This window comes from Sinocyclocheilus anshuiensis, unplaced genomic scaffold (genome assembly GCF_001515605.1).
Source record: "Sinocyclocheilus anshuiensis isolate Anshui unplaced genomic scaffold, SAMN03320099.WGS_v1.1 scaffold1458, whole genome shotgun sequence".
Taxonomy (NCBI): Eukaryota; Metazoa; Chordata; class Actinopteri; order Cypriniformes; family Cyprinidae; genus Sinocyclocheilus; species Sinocyclocheilus anshuiensis.
The window spans coordinates 580,909-598,140 of record NW_015557184.1 but is presented as its reverse complement, the minus strand read 5'-3'; the positions used below and the strand labels follow the sequence as shown (position 1 = coordinate 598,140).

Here is a 17,232-nt window from a genome sequence, read left to right as displayed (position 1 = left end):
CAGTGTGTGTTGTGATTGGTTAGCTGGGCCAGTGTGTGTTGTGATTGGCAGCACTCGGCGCCTGGTCGGGAAATGTCATGCCTCTTACCATAGAGCTTCAGTGTAAATATTGCGTCAAAATTAAATCAATTTGAGCACGATTTAAACCCGAATGATTGTAACTACTCTGCCTTGGGAAAGCTAGCGTGTCTCTGACATAGTGATAACACTCGTTGCCTTCTCTAGTACAGCTCAACCAGATCTCGTCCCATTCATCGATATTTGTGGTATCACAAGTCCCGGAAAATATGTGTTGTAGTCCAAACGAGTCGTTCGTTGTAGTTTTTGAAAAGTGATTTCTGTTAAATAAAATATCTCCTTTTGAAGTGGACTTTGTGCTTTGTAACTTTGCAGATCTTTTTTGCTCAAACAGCAACATTACAGACTAACTAAAGTTGAAAAAGTGAAAAAGCATAATAGGACCCCTTTAAAAATGCATCCTTGGTGTGCAAGTAAAAAAAAAAATCTAACCTTAAAACTTTGAATGAAACCTTTGAAGTGTATATTTATTATTAAATTATTAAAAAATATATTAAATTATTTAAAAAATTATTACAATTATCAAAAAATGTGAAACTGTATTTTATTTGAGTCTTAACCCCATTCATATCTATGTGTCAATTGGTGCAGTTCACATTACATCCACAGTAGAAAATTCATCAAGTGTTGCCTGTGGATTAAGGGAGCAAGTTCCAGTGTTACTGTACATAATATGCTTTCTTTCAGTCCTGCTTTGTATCTTTTAGCTGGGGCATTGCCTGTAACTCTCCCCGAAACTACGAGTTTAAAAGTGCACTGCCTCATTTTGCATTGCGGATTTTCCACGGGCCAAAAGGTGCTCTACAAGGTGTCGTCGAACTCCTCTTACCCGGGTCACAGAGGAATCGGACACTGTGAGCGCACACCAGAAACTCCTCGGTGCTCTCCCTGTACTGTTCTCTGTCCCTCTCCGGTTTCTCTTCTGCATAACTGCTTCTTTCCCCACCCCTCCCTCCCTCTCAGTGCCTAATTAATGGCATTAATTATCTCCAATTAGCAGTGTGGTCTTGGCAGCCATTTCTGTCCCCTCATTTCCTTTGTTTCACAGAGGTCTGTGACACAGTATTCTCCCTGTGGGGCTGTCACCGGCCTAATGAAAGGCTACAAGGCCTGGCTTTCACCTTTCTTTCTCTCTCTCTCTCTCTCTCTCTCTCTCTCTCTCTCGTTCTGTTAGAGTACTTCAGCACGTTAGCCTCATTAGCAGTAGTTCACAGCGCCGGAGTTAAGTTTGCTGAGACGGATCTGCTGTGTGCTTTCCCACACAGGTGTTTATCTCTGTGTCTTATCTGTGGAGTGGGTCAGCGCTCACCGGCATGTGCGGCTCATGTCAACGGACACGCTCGGGGGTATCGGTGTGTTTGTGTTAAAACAGTTTCCAGGCCGCAGGTCTGAGCTGAACGTAATGACCCGATGAACGTGCTTTGGCTCTGAAAGACAGCTTTGGTTAACCTGCTGTCACTAGTCCAGTTATCACATTATAAAGTAATATGTCAGCGACCGTTTTGTAGAAGATCGTCAGTATGGGATGCATGTGCTTCCATTTGACAAAGCTGGCGAGGATTGTATTTGTGCTGATGAACATGAAAGCGGTAAAGATGATGATGGTCTCTCTCTCAGCCTTTAAAATATTTTAAAGGACATCCACAAGTTATAGGATTTTGGTCACTAGTTGTTAGTGTTAATGCTACTTTTTCCCTTTTCTTTCTTTTTTTTCCTGGTTTTTACCATAGTGCAGCAACAATACAAAATATAACAACACAAACTCATACAAAATATGAGTTTGAAAAGCATTGTATGTAATTACAGTGTGTGTATGTTATGTTCATTTATGTATTTTATAAATAAATAATACATATTTATTTATTATAAATGTTATTAAATGTAACTAAATGAGTTAGCATGAATTAACAGTGAAAAATACTTTATTCATCTTAGTTTACTAAAACATTATTAAAATCAGAAGTTGCATTTGTAAATATGATTTTAGTTCATTTTAGTTTTATTAACTAATGATACAGAAAATTTAATAAATACGGTAACATGTATTGCTTATTGTTATTTAATGTTAGTTTAGTGCCTCTCATTAATTTCCCCCCAGTGTTGCCAAGTCTGCGGTTTTCCCGCGGAATCGGGCTACTTTTATACTGTTATATGATTTTGTTGCGATTTTGATGAATGGGCTAGTTTTGGCCATGATTGCAATTGGGGGTGGTTTTGTTATGCAGACCTGGCAACCCTGATTACCCCCCTCCTCATTAATTCTATTACAAATTTGTCTTTATTGCACTATTGTTCTTATTGCCATGGTGCTACAAGTGTGACTTCTATCCACAAACAAACATTTTAAACAGACTAAAGAAGGAACATTACACCGATACATTTTTAGCACAGATGACCTGTAGAAACCGGTTTTAGGCCCACATAGTTCACATACATAGGACAGATTTAAGGTTCTGGTTGCTCAATGCTTGGATACGTTTTAGTTAGTGGACTATCCTCACCTCACGACTGACTTTCACTTCACTTTCCTTCACACCTTCTTACACACGCACTTCTCCCATTCAGTTAACGACACATCTTCTCTGCAGCTTGATTATGCATGCAGGTCTCTCCAGCTAATCTTTATAGACTCAACTACAGCTGCACAGGAGAGTACGAGAGAGATGGGAACAGAACAAAAGGGAAGAGAGACGCACGGGACTAAGAGAAAAGCTGGGATATGAATGCCATCAGGCGTGATTTGGAGAGGAGGAGATGTGGAAAGGTTAAGGACGCTGGACCGAGCTGAAGGGTCCGATCCTCACCTCCTGCTTTGCACTCTGCCTGCTGAATCATTTTTAATAACCTGTACAGCCGCTTAGAGGTCCGTCCTCAAAGAAGAGTGTATTTACAGGAGCAAGTCATTCAGGGATGCCACAGGTCCCGCTACTCGGCCCGATAACATTTAGATATGTGAAGTTTTAATTGACTGAACTTCAGCTTGAAATGTAAATGAATGAGAGAAGCAGCCTTGGTGGTTTTTATCAAGCTTAGTTTCTTAAGAGCTGTTTGTTTGTGAGTGGGAGTGTGGTGTGTAACTGGTTTGCAAAGAAACCCGAGGACACAAAAAATTAATAAATAAACCATAATGTGTCATGGTATTAAAAAAAAACAGGTATTACCGTTCTTTGATGTTTTTGGACACGGTGCCATAGCAGCACCATCATTTTTGGACACTACTATGATGGTTAACACCATGATATTCTGTGAAATGCAGATTATTATAATTTTTTTATTTTTATAAAAATTACATTTTTTTCCCCCTTTTAACTCTAGTATTTACATGCAACTTCAAAATAATGCCGTATTTTACCTCAAAGTACTGGATTGAACTTCTTAAGTCAAAAATGTATGTTTTAAATTCTCACATGAACAATTTTGGTCTCCAATCGCCAATCAGTATGTGAGAAGGAAAACAATGTTATTTTTAAATTAGGGTTGAGTAGAATAAATAAATCTTAACACTGTATGTATGATATATGTAATTATATTTAAACACAAAATATATAAGTTATTATATATATTTGTATTTATATATATATTAGTGCTGTCAAATGATTAATCGCGATTAATCGCATCCAAAATAAAAGATTTTGTTTACATTATATTTGTGTGTGTACTGTGTATATTTATTATGTATATATAAATACGCACATGAATGTACAGTATGTATTTCAGATAAATGTTATGTTTATATATTAAATATATTTATATATAATATAAATTATATGAATATAAATACATGTATGTAAATAAATACATGTAAATATTTTTAAAATATACTGTGTGTGCGTGTGTGTGTATATATATATATATATAATAATAAATATACACAGTAAACATATTATGTAAACGAAACCTTATTTTGGATACAATTAATCGTAGGGATGTAACGATTTAGCAGACGCTTTTATCCAAAGCGATTTACAAATGAGGACAATATGCAAGTGCTATATTAGTATATTATTATAGTATTATATTTCAATTTCACAAAGAAATGTGCAACATTTTGTCCAAGCAATAATAAAAGGACACATTTAATTTATAATTTGTCTTAAATCTAATTTTGTAAAAAAAAAGGTATAATAATCGTGAATCGAATCGAACCGCAAAATCAAAACCGTGAATCGAATCGAATCGAGAGTTGAGTGAATCGTTACATCCCTAATTAATTGCGATTAATCGTTTGACAGCACTAAAATATATTTGTATTTATATCAATATATATATAATTATTTAATATCTATTTTATAATTATTTTATGTATGTATAATACCATGATATTTCTATCTGATACTCTTACCATGGTAATCCCCCCACCCCCCCACACACACACTTTTTTTTTTTATCAGAGCCATGTGTGTCTATTTTGTCAAGCACTGGTTGTCGAATATTAGTTTTGCAACTGGTGTTGAGATATAAACCCCAAGTGTTTATGCGAACATGCTGGAGTGTTTGTTTACTTGTGCAGCGGGTATTGAGTACCGTGCCGAAGCGTAATACCCGAGAGAGTATGTTGTGTATGTTTATGTTTACATGAGTACTGTTATTTAGTGGCTGGTGTAGAAGTGTGTATGAGCACCTGTTTAATGGCTTGATGAGATGATGGCAGTAATCAGTGAGAAACGAGATGAGCGCTGAAAAGCTTGGTCCCTCCCTTCTCACATGCATGCACACACACACATGCACACGCTCTCCCTACTGGCAGATGATTGACGGCCTGAGGGTTTTAATGGCACTGTAGAGGGAGAGCTGAGGTCGGAGTTGTCATGGCAACAAGGCGAAGGAGGCCTCTTTCTCCCCCTCTTCCTCACTCTCTCTTTATGCACCTGAACAGAGCCGAATCTTACTCGCAGGACTGGGTTTACTCACACACACACACACACACACACACACACACACACACACTGCAGTTCTGGTGTCCCTCCCCTCTGTCCGCAGTATATATAGCTCTTTGTGTGTTTAAGCGTGTGTGTATGAAGCCATATCTAGCCACCGCAGTCTCTCTCTCTCTCCTCGTAAAAGAGCTGGAGCCTGAGCACTAATACTCTCTGGTCGCCCCGGGTTACGGTTCACCACACGCCCCCCCTGTACTGCTGTGTTAGCTGGGATTGGTTGGGTTGGCAAGGGGGGACCAAGCGTGTGTGTGTGTGGCACAGGGGGTGATGCTGTATAACAGCTCTATAAGAGCCACAGATCTCAGGGTGGAACAGTGAACCAGACCCTGTTCACAGACACTCACCTCCCCTGAGTATTGGATCAGTACCAGCCGCCAGTATCACAATGTGTGTGTTTAGGAGCAAACTCTACCTCAGTCTTTCTTCTTGCCTGCCTCTTGAGTGTGTTTGTGTGTATTACGGCTAGACGATATAAGATGAGAAGATTATATCTTGATGTTTTTCAACCTTTTGTCAAAGTTTTTTTTTGGTTGATATTCTTTTGAGTTCTTTATTATTGCCATGTATTTTCAAAAATGTGTATTTTATAGGTAAAATACAGCTAAAAAAAGATCAACACTCCTTACCCACAAGAATATTAAATTTTTTTATTTAAGTGAAGAAAAGTGTGACACTTTTCTGCTGACTGTGGACTTCTGTTCATTTTTGACATTGCAAACAAATCATAGTTTTGAATTAAAAAGAACAAATTTACAGATATAAATTAAACTTGCTAAATCTAATTGTGCTTTTTGCAATTGAATTTAAAAGTCCCAATTTAATGGAAGTAGCAACTGATTTTTTTTCTTCCATTTTTTTTGTGATGTACATCCAGTTATAAAGAGTTATTAGTGGGACTTGGTTTAGTTTATTGGTTATTTTTGGATGGAGGCAGATCTGAATGTGAGCTTGTAGTTGTTTGTAAGAAAGGGATGGAGTTTAAGTGAACTAAATAATAGGAGATAATAATTTATCTCCTACTATAGACATAATTTACCAGAGAGAAGTCTGTCGTTTCACCAGAAGTTAGAGTGAATTTTCATTTCATCCTACTTTAACGTTATTGAAAGATGAAAGATGCAAACAAATCAGTGAATCATAGTGTTTAATTAATTAATTGAAAATGGCAGGTTGAAGTAATTCACAAAAATGAATCGAACTTGCCAAATCTAATAGCGTTTTTTCTACTGAAGCTTGAATTACTGTCTTAGCACTGTCATGCTTTTGAGAAACAAGACAAGGAGGAATTGTGAAACTAATCTAATGACACGGTCTTTAAAAAAACTTAATGGCCTAATATAAAGCACATTAAAATCATCACAATGTTGCTTAATTTTATATTGCCAGCAAAATCATTTTCAATATTTAATATATTGCAGGGACTTCTGTTAACATCTGAATCATGGTGCAATTGAATCACTGAATCATAGTTTTGAATTGATTCAGTTTGATTCATTTAAATGGCCAATTTAATTAGAATTATTTGAACTGCTTCATAGAAATGAATCAAACACAGCAACTTTCGAAGCTGTTTTGCTACTTGACGTTATTATATGACAACATCATATTTGCGCAATGCACAACAAATGAGCGATTGTTAAAGTAGGCTTAACTGGTAGGAAACTTAAATGCAAGATAAAAAGCGCATTATAATGTTGCTTCATTTTATATCAGCAGCAAAATCTTTGAGTATTCCATAAATCAGCCTTTCCCAGTGTTTGTGTTTCAGGAGTAAATGGGAGGAGTAGTTCTCAATAAGCTCCACCCACTGACCCCTTGGGTCATGCGTGTGTGAGAGAGAGACTGTGTGAGTTTGTGTATGTGTGTATTAGCATATTGTGTGTGTTTGAGGTCAGAGGTGGCGTAGCTGTTTGTACGGCGGCTGTAGAGAGGTTTGAGTTACAGCAGGGGGAGGGAGTGTGTGAGCCGACTGCCAGCTCTTGATCTTTAATCCTCCTTCTCTTTCTCTTTTTATTACTTTCTCCTTTATCTTCCCCCCTTTCCCTCCTTGTTTAGTCTCTTTTCCTCTCGTTTTCACTCACACATACACAGACTCACACAATGTGCCTCGTCTCCTTCCATCTTCTCTCTCTCCGGTAGAACAGGGCAGACTGGCAAGCACACAAGCCCCCAGCAGCAGCAGACTGTTAAAGAGGTTTGAAAGAGGGAACGGGGCCAACGGAGGAAAGGGGCCCCAGTCTCTAAGTGTTCCACTAGCTCAGGAGATTCCACTTGAGGCTCCTCTCGCTCTGTTTGCTTGTTTTATGCCCCTTTTTACCAGGGGAAGTATGTACACAGATACACAAGCAGGCATTTTTCTGATGCAAATAAACATCTCGTGTTAACACTCTTTGAGCTGAATGTGCAGGTTTACCGAGAGTGATTTTACTTGTGTAAATGCACACTGATACTTAGCATTCTGCTCTGTTTTAAAGCCGTGTAGCGAAGTTGTACAGCTAAAAGCTTTGTTTGCGGTAATTACACAAACTGCAATAGCAAATTCTGCTATTCTGTTTCTTTATAGTTGTATTGTGTCTGCTCAACTGTTGTTAAAGCATTTGTCTTAGGGCTGCACAATTAATCGAATTTCTAATCGCGATTACAATTATGGATGCCACAATTACATAATCGTTCAAAGCGGCAATTAATCGTTCAAAGTCCACTTCTGTTATTCTGCGTGCTTAAGATGCGTTTTTTTCTTTCTACATGTTATCTTAAGGGTTTTTCCCATTATTTTAATTTTAGTTTTAGTATAACATTATAATACCATTCATATTTTTATTTTTTAATAATTTAAAGAAGAAACCAATCCGATGTTTAGTTGACATTTGAGGCTTAATACTATAGAAAAGCACTAAAAGCTTTTCAGTTAGAGTGTTTTCAGCTTGTTTATTTTCATATAAAAATACAGCATGCAGTTGCATAAAAAAATGGTATAAACATCATTCAATGTAAATTGTGATAATCGTAATTAATAATCGCAATTACAATTTCAAGGAAATAATCGACAATTATGATTTTTGTCATAATCGTGCAGCCCTAATTTGTCTCTTAAGACAGTTGTTTTATTTCTTCTCCTGCCATATTTGGTTGTTTTATTAGTGTCATGGGTAAATAACATTGTCCTAAAAGCGTTTACTTGATTCACAAATGCAATAAATATTATTACAATTTAAAATAACATTTCTGTTTTCTGTTCCGTAAGCATTTAATAAATATATTTTAAAATGGCATGTATTGCTATGATGGCAAAGCTGAATTTTTAGCTTTGTGCAAATTTTTTTATTGTGAAAAGTGTGATCTTTCTTTTTTTCAGTATTCTTTGATGAATTGAAAATTAAAAAGAGCAAAATATATTTGAAATATAACTTTTTTATATTCCATAAAACATGTATATATATTCCATATAAAATCTATGAAGTAATCTATTTATTAGTGCTGTCAAATGATTAATCGCGATTAATCGCATCCAAAATAAGTTTTTGTTTACATAATATATGTCTGTGTGCTGTGTATATTTATATACAGTATATATTTTGAAAATATTTACATGTATATACATTTATATATTTATATTCTTATATTATATATAAATATATTTAATATATAAACATAACATATTTTTCTTAAATATATATATGCATGTGCTTGTATTTAAATATACATAATAAATATACACAGTAAACACACATTATGTAAACAAAAACCTTTATTTTGGATGTGATTAATCACGATTAATTGTTTGACAGCACTACTATATATTAGTATTGAGAATAAATAATGTCAATAATTTTTATTTTATTTTTGTAAATATTATTTAAACTAAATTTATTATTTTATCAAATTATAAGCTATAAAAATAAATGAATCGCTGTAATTTTATTTACAAATTAAAACAATATTCTCTTTCAAGTTTTTGTTTAAAACATTTGGAAGAGAAAATGAAAAAGAAATGTAATATAAATGCTAGTTTTTAATGTTGCACATGTCAAAATGGCGATTTTGATAAAAAATGAACTAATATGATTTTCATCTTTACAAATTCTGCATTTAAAATTTGTAAACAATATATGAGGACATGATGGAGACATGTAACTGTACTGCATAACACTCATAACCCAAATATCAGCATCAGGTTTTGAAAAGCCTGTGTTTTGATGCCATATTTTTATTGATGAACCAAACAATGCACTATAAATCATGTCACGTCGAAATCAAAGTAGCATTGGTGTAATATTAGTATTGTATCAGGGTTGTCTAATATCTGTACTAACTTGTTCTCTTGTCTGTTTCCCAGAGTGCAGCAGCAGCCCCCAGCCCCGTAATGGGCAACATGCCCCCCAACGACGGCATGCCGGGCGGACCCATGCCCCCTGGTTTCTTTCAGGTAAGCACAGCTGGTTTCATTCTCTTCCTTGCCTTCTTTTCCATTCATCACCCTGTCACACCTGTGCTCCATTCGTTCATTCACTCCCTCTCGTTCTGTGTGCGCGTGGGCTGCTGGTGGGTCTGTCTGTGGCTGTGGGCGGCTTGACAGCAGCCTGGAGCTCTGCTGTCTGTGTGAGATCATTCTGAATTTCTGTTTTTTTCCACACAGTATTATTCCTCACCGGTAAGATGGAGGCTCAGAGCATTAAGTGTTAGTGGAAAGTAGCTCTAGTGACATTTCTGGAGCTGTATTACACTTCCTTTCTCAAGTTATTGAGACCCCAATAGTTACTAAACAGCTAATAATATCTGGAGTTTGGATGTTTCTGTAATACGGCTCCCATAACGAATCAATGGAAACAGTTGCTGCTGGTTATCAATTAACTGTGTTACAAAACATTTAACTGTGACTATGAGAGAGAGAAAATGAATGAATGGGATTTTCACTCTTTATGTGCTTCTGAATGACTGTACCTCCTTAAAATATTTTGTTGTATTTCTTTCTTCCTTGCTAAGCTTTCTCCTCTTTCTTTATCATACCTCTATCCATCTGCTTGCAGCTTTATTCATTCCATACTGCAGGCCGTGTTGTGTTCATGAAGGTGTTATACTTGTTAAATGCGATGTGGACATTTACAATTTTCTCTCTCTGATCAGTTTCTTAAGCCATTTTAAGTGGATGGCCTATGGAAACAGATCAGTCTTCTTTATCAATAGTGTCTATACTGCGACATTGAAGTTAAACTAGATTTGATTTGTTCTGAAGAAAATGCGAGTGGTGCTTTCCTGTGGAAATATTGCTGCCGTTATGCTATGGCGTTGCTTTGCAGTTGCTAAGGAGTTCTGAGTGTTTTTAATGGTTGCTAGGTGGTTACTTTTTGGCACAAGTCAAAATAAGTCAAGTCTTTATGATTTTCTGTTCCCTAGATATGGTCCCTCCCTTCATTCTCATTTATTTTCCCGTTTTATCGTCTGCCAGATTAAAAGTTCTTCTCAAGCCACTCAATCCGAGTTGCCATACGTACCATGCTATCACCAATTCTAAAGGGTTTTTAAATTTTATTTTTTGGCTGATTTTGGATAATTAATGATGCATGGTGATTTCTCTTATTGTTATGTTTAGATTCCCTTTGCTGTCATCATCTAACCTAAAGTTTATCTTTAAAAAGCACTAATAATAATCTTTAGCAAATCTCAAAATGAATATGAATTTTCACACTGTACATTACAATGTTGTGATGCTTAAAAAGACAAGACTGTAGCATTTATGCTTTTATTAAGATGCGTTTTTATTTGTAGCTTATTTGACAAAATATTTTATATATTCGTACAGAATTTTTGTAGAATTTTAATATTGCCCATTTATATGCTATCGGCCATAAGATGAAAATAATTAACAACTTATTGGTGACAGCCAGTATTTGAATATTGGTGCATCGCTAATTATTAGTGGTTTCTTCAAATCTCTAATCTCCAGTATGAGCACTAGTAATGGTGATATTAATTATAACGTGCTCAGATATCAGTTTTTCATCAATTTCCTCTATGTGTCATGAGGTGGAGATTTAGATTTTTTTTTTTGTGCTTAAGAGCTTTTTAATTTCCATTTCTGTGTGTTTACAGTAATGGTGATATTAATTATAACGTGCTCAGATATCAGTTTTTCATCAATTTCCTCTATGTGTCATGAGGTGGAGATTTAGATTATTTATTGTGCTTAAGAGCTTTTTAATTTCCATTTCTGTGTGTTTACATGAAACCTCACAACCACTTGCATACAAGCACGGACACGCGGAGCCTCATAATCAAACATGCTTGTACACATCCACAGCCCTTCCCATGATGCAGCGGGGGTGGTGGAGCGTTTGCTCAGTGATGGACAGGCCTGGCATTTGGCAGTGTTAGTGATAAGGCAGAGCTGAGGGAGGACCGCTGTCTGGAATCTCTGCTGTATGGGGAGGGAAGGGTTAGGAGAGCAATATAGGGGAAAGGTTTGAGGAGAAGGAGGGAGAGGTGCGGAGGAGATCTTTTGGAGAAGCAGAGGAGTGCTATTTATATCAGCTCAGTGCTGAGGGAGAGAGAGAAGAGGTGTGAGGTGTTCTGGTGTGTGTGTGTGTGTGTGTGTGTGTGTGTGTGTGATTGCTGCTCCTGAGATGAGTTTCTACCACATCATTGAGAGACCAGGACTGTGTGGGTTTTGGTTCATTCATCTGTTTAGGAGAGATGCACAATATAGAAATTGTAGCTCATACTGCTGATACATCTTTTGTAATAACAGATATAATAGCTGAGATTATGATCTGTACGATGGTGTCTGTTGATTAAATACCATATAGCCACAGTAATACCACAGTAATACCATATTTTTTAGTTATGTACCATTTTTAAAGTACAATGGTGTACAATGTAAATTTGAAGTCTAAAGGTATTAAAAATACTTTCAAGCTTTTTTGATCGAATGAACACATTCATTCACAACTTTGGGGTGGGTAAGATTATCCTTGTTTTCAAAGAAATTAATACTTTTATTCAGCAGGAATTAAATTCAGCTGAAGACATTTTATAATGTTAAAAACAATTTTAACATTTTTCAAATATATGCTTTAAACTTGGAAAAAAATAAGCAGCTGTTTTTAACATTGATAAAAATAAATGTTTCTTGAGCACCAAATCAGCATATTAGAATGATTTCTGAAGGATCATGTGATACTGAAGTCTTTAGTAATGGTGGCTGAAAATTCAGCTTTGCCATCACAGGAATAAATTACATTTTAGAATATAATTAGAATAGAAAATGTATTTTAATATGAAGATATTACTGTTTTACTGAGCATGAGACTTTTTTCAAAGACATTAAACTCTTTCTTCTTTTTATTAACAGGTTTAAATTTGATTTTGAACTCCAGATTTTCCATATATGAATATGTAAAAATGTATGTAAAGAACAAGTTGTGGTATCATCTGCTTCCAATATCTTTCTAATCACACCAGTCTGGATAATAGAAAAATGCAGATATTTGCCAATATGGTCACCAATACCGCTGCTTTTATTGTGTAGGAAGTCAGGTGTAGTGGAAGTGAATGGGTGTTAGTGAAGGACCAAGATTATTTAGCAGAGAAAGGCAGACAGCAAGCAGCAGAGTGAGCGCTACCACTGCTGTGTGTGATGAGGTGTAATGAACAGTCATGACCTCAGTGCTACTGTGAGTTAAAGAGGCCTTGAGCATCCCTAGACCCCTCTAATCCTTCCCTCAGACCCACTCTGAAAAAGGCAGGCAGCCAGGGAAAACACTCTCTCTCTCTCTCTCTCTCTCTCACACACACACACACACACGCTCATGTATTCCTGTTGTATCGGCGCATGGTTTCTGGGACAGTCAGTGGAGCAGCTTTCATGCCAGACCCCGCAGCGATCCTCTCTCACAGGGAGGTCAGAGACGGGTCACGATTAAATCGGAAACAAAAATCTCCCAAAAACCAGCTCAAAAAGTCCTTACCTAAGCTGTAAGTGTTTATCGGTGCACATAATTCATGCATGTGTTTATAAACAGGCTGCTTGTTATCACTAAATGAATGTTATCCCATGCAATTAAATCAACCTAGCAATGCTTAAGGGGATAGTCCACCCAAAAAAGATTTCATCATTTACTCACCCTCATGTCGTTCCAAACCTGTAAGACTTACTTTTCTTCTGCAGAACATAAAAGAAGAAAATTTCAAGAACATCGGTAATCAGTTTCCATTCCTGTTGACTTCCATAAAAGATATTTTGAAGAATGTTGCTAACCAAACAGTTTCAAGTCCCATTGACATCTATAAGAAGATATTTTGAAGAATGTTGCTAACCAAACCATTTCTGTTCCCATTGTCTTCTATAAGAAGATATTTTGAAGAATGTTGATAACCAACATTGACTTTGTTAGGAAGATATTTGAAAGAATGTTGCTAGCCAAACAGTTTCAAGTCCCATTGACATCTATAAGAAGATATTTTGAAGAATGTTGATAACCAAACAATTTCAGTTCTCATTGACTTTTATATGAAGATATTTTGAAGAATGCTGCTAACTAACAGTTTCTTTTCCCGTTGACTTCTATAAGAAGATATTTTGAAGAATGTTGGTAACCAAATAGTTTCGGGTTCCCACTGACCTCCATTGTGTGGACAAAAATGAAAAAGGAAGTCAATGGGGCCCGAAGAAGTTTAGTTACCAACATTCCTCAAAATATCTTCTTTTGTATTCTGCAGAAGAAAGTAAGTCATAAAGATTTGTATCGACATGAAGATAAGTAAATGATGACAATTTTAATTTTTGGATGGATTATTGCTTTTTATCCTTTAGCATATTTTGTGCATTTTGGCCACTTTTATTCATACAGACGGTAGAGAAAAAATAAATCTGTACTGAAAAAAGTGGCCAGCTGCATTTGTGTATCAGAGCATCTTTACTAACTGCTATAGGCCACTTGTCAGACTCTGACTGTGCTGTATCTCTTTCAGTTGTGTTATTTTTGTTGGCGTGGGTGGGTCAGTGTTGCACCCTGGGCAGCTGTGTTGTTCTGCAGCTGCGGTCTGTGTGGCAGTTCTGATCATCAGCGAGGAGATTTCCGGTTGTGCTGGATGGATGGTTTCCTCAGCCGCTCTGAAACCAGCGGGAGGGCTTGTCTGAGGTCTGAGCACTGGCCAAAGGTCAAGAGGCGGTAATAAGTGCGGGTCACAGCCACATACACAGACTCCACAGGGCGGTGAAAAAACTACTGAAACAGCCTCTTCTGCTGCCTCCCTCATAAGATTTTTCTCTTCTTTTGTTTAGTCACTGAACTTCAAAGACGATCCATTGACATCAGTATGTTTAGCATAGAAATGTATGCATATGTTTACTGTATAGTCAAATAGTGAAGACGTTCACAAATAAATATTGTTGCACTGTTGCTTTGTTAACACTGCTCCCGAGTGGTCGAGAAGAGCTATTGCAGCTGTCCTGCGGCCGTCATTCAGAGTGTATGAATTCTGTCAAACTAACTGCCCCTTTAGAGCCTGAGAATGGAGATTGAAGGGCTCTCTGTTGATAGCCATGCCAGTAAGTGGCAGGTTATTATCTTCTCAAAGGTGTTGGAAGTGATTTTTATATATATCGCTGTTTTGAGATCCTTCCCCAATGAGGCAGGACTGCAGTGTGACCGTGATTGGATGAACACTTCTGTAGGGACACTAATATAGATGCACAGGACCCACAATGCCATATGTTTCGCATTCAGGCTTGTTGTTCTGGGAGGGAGAGGAAAAGAAGCAAAGCTCCTTTGTTGTTTGTTAGTTATTGGTCATATAGTCTCATGTTCCTTACAGAACCATTTTTTACTTGAGCTCAATGGCCTGTTGATCATTAATGAACACTAATGGAAGCTCTGTGCAGTAGTTATATGGAGTAAAGAGTTTAATGGGTTTAATGTGACGCATTTCGTGGAAATATTTCCGCAGCACGTAATGTGCACGAACAGCGATGCGTTCTAAACTAATTTTACTTGTTATGAAGAAAATGTCTGTGGCGTTTGCTCATGCAAAACTTGTCATCATAGTACAAGGGCCTTGCTATGCGTTTGCTAAAATGATCTTTGTTGTTTTTCTTTATTAAAACTTGTGTACATTATTTTTTAAACCTAATGCAATCTTTTATTTGATTTAGTGGTATTGGTCAATATTGAATTCTGCATTCTCATTCTCCTTAATGTTATATTTGTACACATTTTAACTAATCATTTAATAACTTAAATGTAACCTCTAACAAGTCTCAGAATGAATATTCATTTTTCATACTTACATTATAATGTTGTGATTCTTAAATTCACATTAAATTTTTTTTTTTGCATTTTATATTTTAGTGAACTTATTTTTTAATTCAATTTTTATTGTTATATTTTACTTTATGCTTTACAAAATAACACAATTTTGGCATCTATATTAAAACATTTTAAATATAAAATATTTAGAGTAAAATATATCAGTTATATGAAAATAATTATCTAGTTATCAATATTTAGATATTAGTACATCCATATTTGTAGTGATTAGGATTTTCTGTTATGATTGTTCAATGTCCCTCGGTGCTGTTGAGCTTGTATGGTTGGTGTTATAACTTTTTTAGCCTAAAATATGAATTTGCAGACATTTTTCTTCAAAATGATGAAGTTAATCTATAGAATTTTGCCATGTTTTGTCGAGAACTTTCTGCTTGCAGTAACGGTTGTTTGATTCTCATAAATCTATTCCATTTTTCATTGAACTCTACACACTAGCTTTGGCTTTTCTCACCAGTATTTAGTACCTAGTGAATGAGTGTGGTTGAGTTTGTGTCTTGAGTGTTAGTCGTGTGTGTTACTTTGTGCAAGGGCTTCGGCAGCAGCAGGCCTCACTAGAAGGCCGTCTGTGCATCTCTCATCTCCCTCTTCTCTCTTAAAGGGGCCTCCCGGCTCGCAGCCATCACCACACGCACAGCCTCCCCCACACAATACCAGCAACCCCATGATGGGACCACACGGCCAGGTAAGACACACAGCAACCCTCACACACACATACTCACCGTGTCCTTGCTCGCACACTCGGTATACACACGGTCACACTTGCACACATGAGAACTGTTGGTGACACTAGCAGCAACTCACTTGGGCAAGATGAACGGTGTAAATTACATGGTTATTTATAATTCTCTGCAAGTCCTCTTCCTTTACACAGACATAGAAACACACATTCCTAGAACTAGTTGCAGAGTTTTACTTGACCATCCTATGGACTTTAGTCAGGGATGATTCCATATTTAAAGGGATATTTCAGTCAAAAATGAAAGTTAATTTCAGTTTCATGTTTCATGTTGTTCTAAATCAGTGTGACTTTCTACCTGTGGATCACAAAAGTAGACATTTTGCTGGCCAATATTTCCATGGAATTGTAATAAAATGGGACTGAAGTTTCAAAAAGCACAAACAAGCAACATAGAAGTAGACGTATGAGAAAAGTGAGCCATTTGACTCTTTTGTTATATTTGAAGTATTCTGACTTTAGATTTGATTAAGAAAAAAATATAGCAATTAAGTAGATATTGACTCAAAATCTTAATATCTGCCCTAGTGTTCATAAAATAAATACCAATATCTGATTCATGAATAAATCCTTTTGAATATGACACTATTGTCTTGCAGCAGCTGCTTTATAACAGAATTTGGATTTGCCTCAGTTTCTGAAGTTTGCATCATTGATTCTATTACTTTCCTTTTTAATACTGTGAAGATGCTTTGAAACAATCTCTACTGTATAAAGTGCTTTAAAAATCAAAGGTGACTTGACTTAAATCTGATCTTTTCAAAGAATCAGTTAATCTAGTTCATGAAACTGGACTGAATAATTTGTTCATGAATTGGGCCGGTCTGATTCTTGAGACTTTTCAGGATTTTTTGTTGAATAGAAAATTCAAAAGAACAGCATTTATTTGAAACCTTTTGAATTGTTCTGTAACGTTATTGTATTATTGTCTTTACTGCTATTATTAACTATTAATATACATTCATGTCTTTACTATCACCTTTTTGTTGCTTGAAAGCTTCATTCTGCATTCATTAAAATTGTATGGAAAGGAGCAGCCAGCACAGTATTCAGATTATCTACTTTTGTGATGCACAGAAAAAGAAAGTCATAGAGGTTTGTAATGATAATGATGATAAAAAATGTAATTTTTAGATTGAATATATATATATATATA

At 36.2% G+C, this 17,232-nt stretch overlaps 1 protein-coding gene across 2 annotated transcripts in view; it reads left to right on the top strand.

Moving 5' to 3' along the window:
* Nucleotides 1-17,232, top strand: part of LOC107678694 (single-stranded DNA-binding protein 3-like) — an 85,680-nt gene that overhangs the window by 56,992 nt on the left and 11,456 nt on the right. The window contains exons 5-6 of one of the 2 annotated variants that reach the window (XM_016474063.1): nucleotides 9,352-9,441; nucleotides 15,939-16,022. In XM_016474063.1, the coding sequence (XP_016329549.1) occupies nucleotides 9,352-9,441; nucleotides 15,939-16,022 (174 nt within the window). The remainder of the gene's footprint in view (nucleotides 1-9,351; nucleotides 9,442-15,938; nucleotides 16,023-17,232) is intronic. The other variant, XM_016474064.1, reaches the window with a different exon arrangement.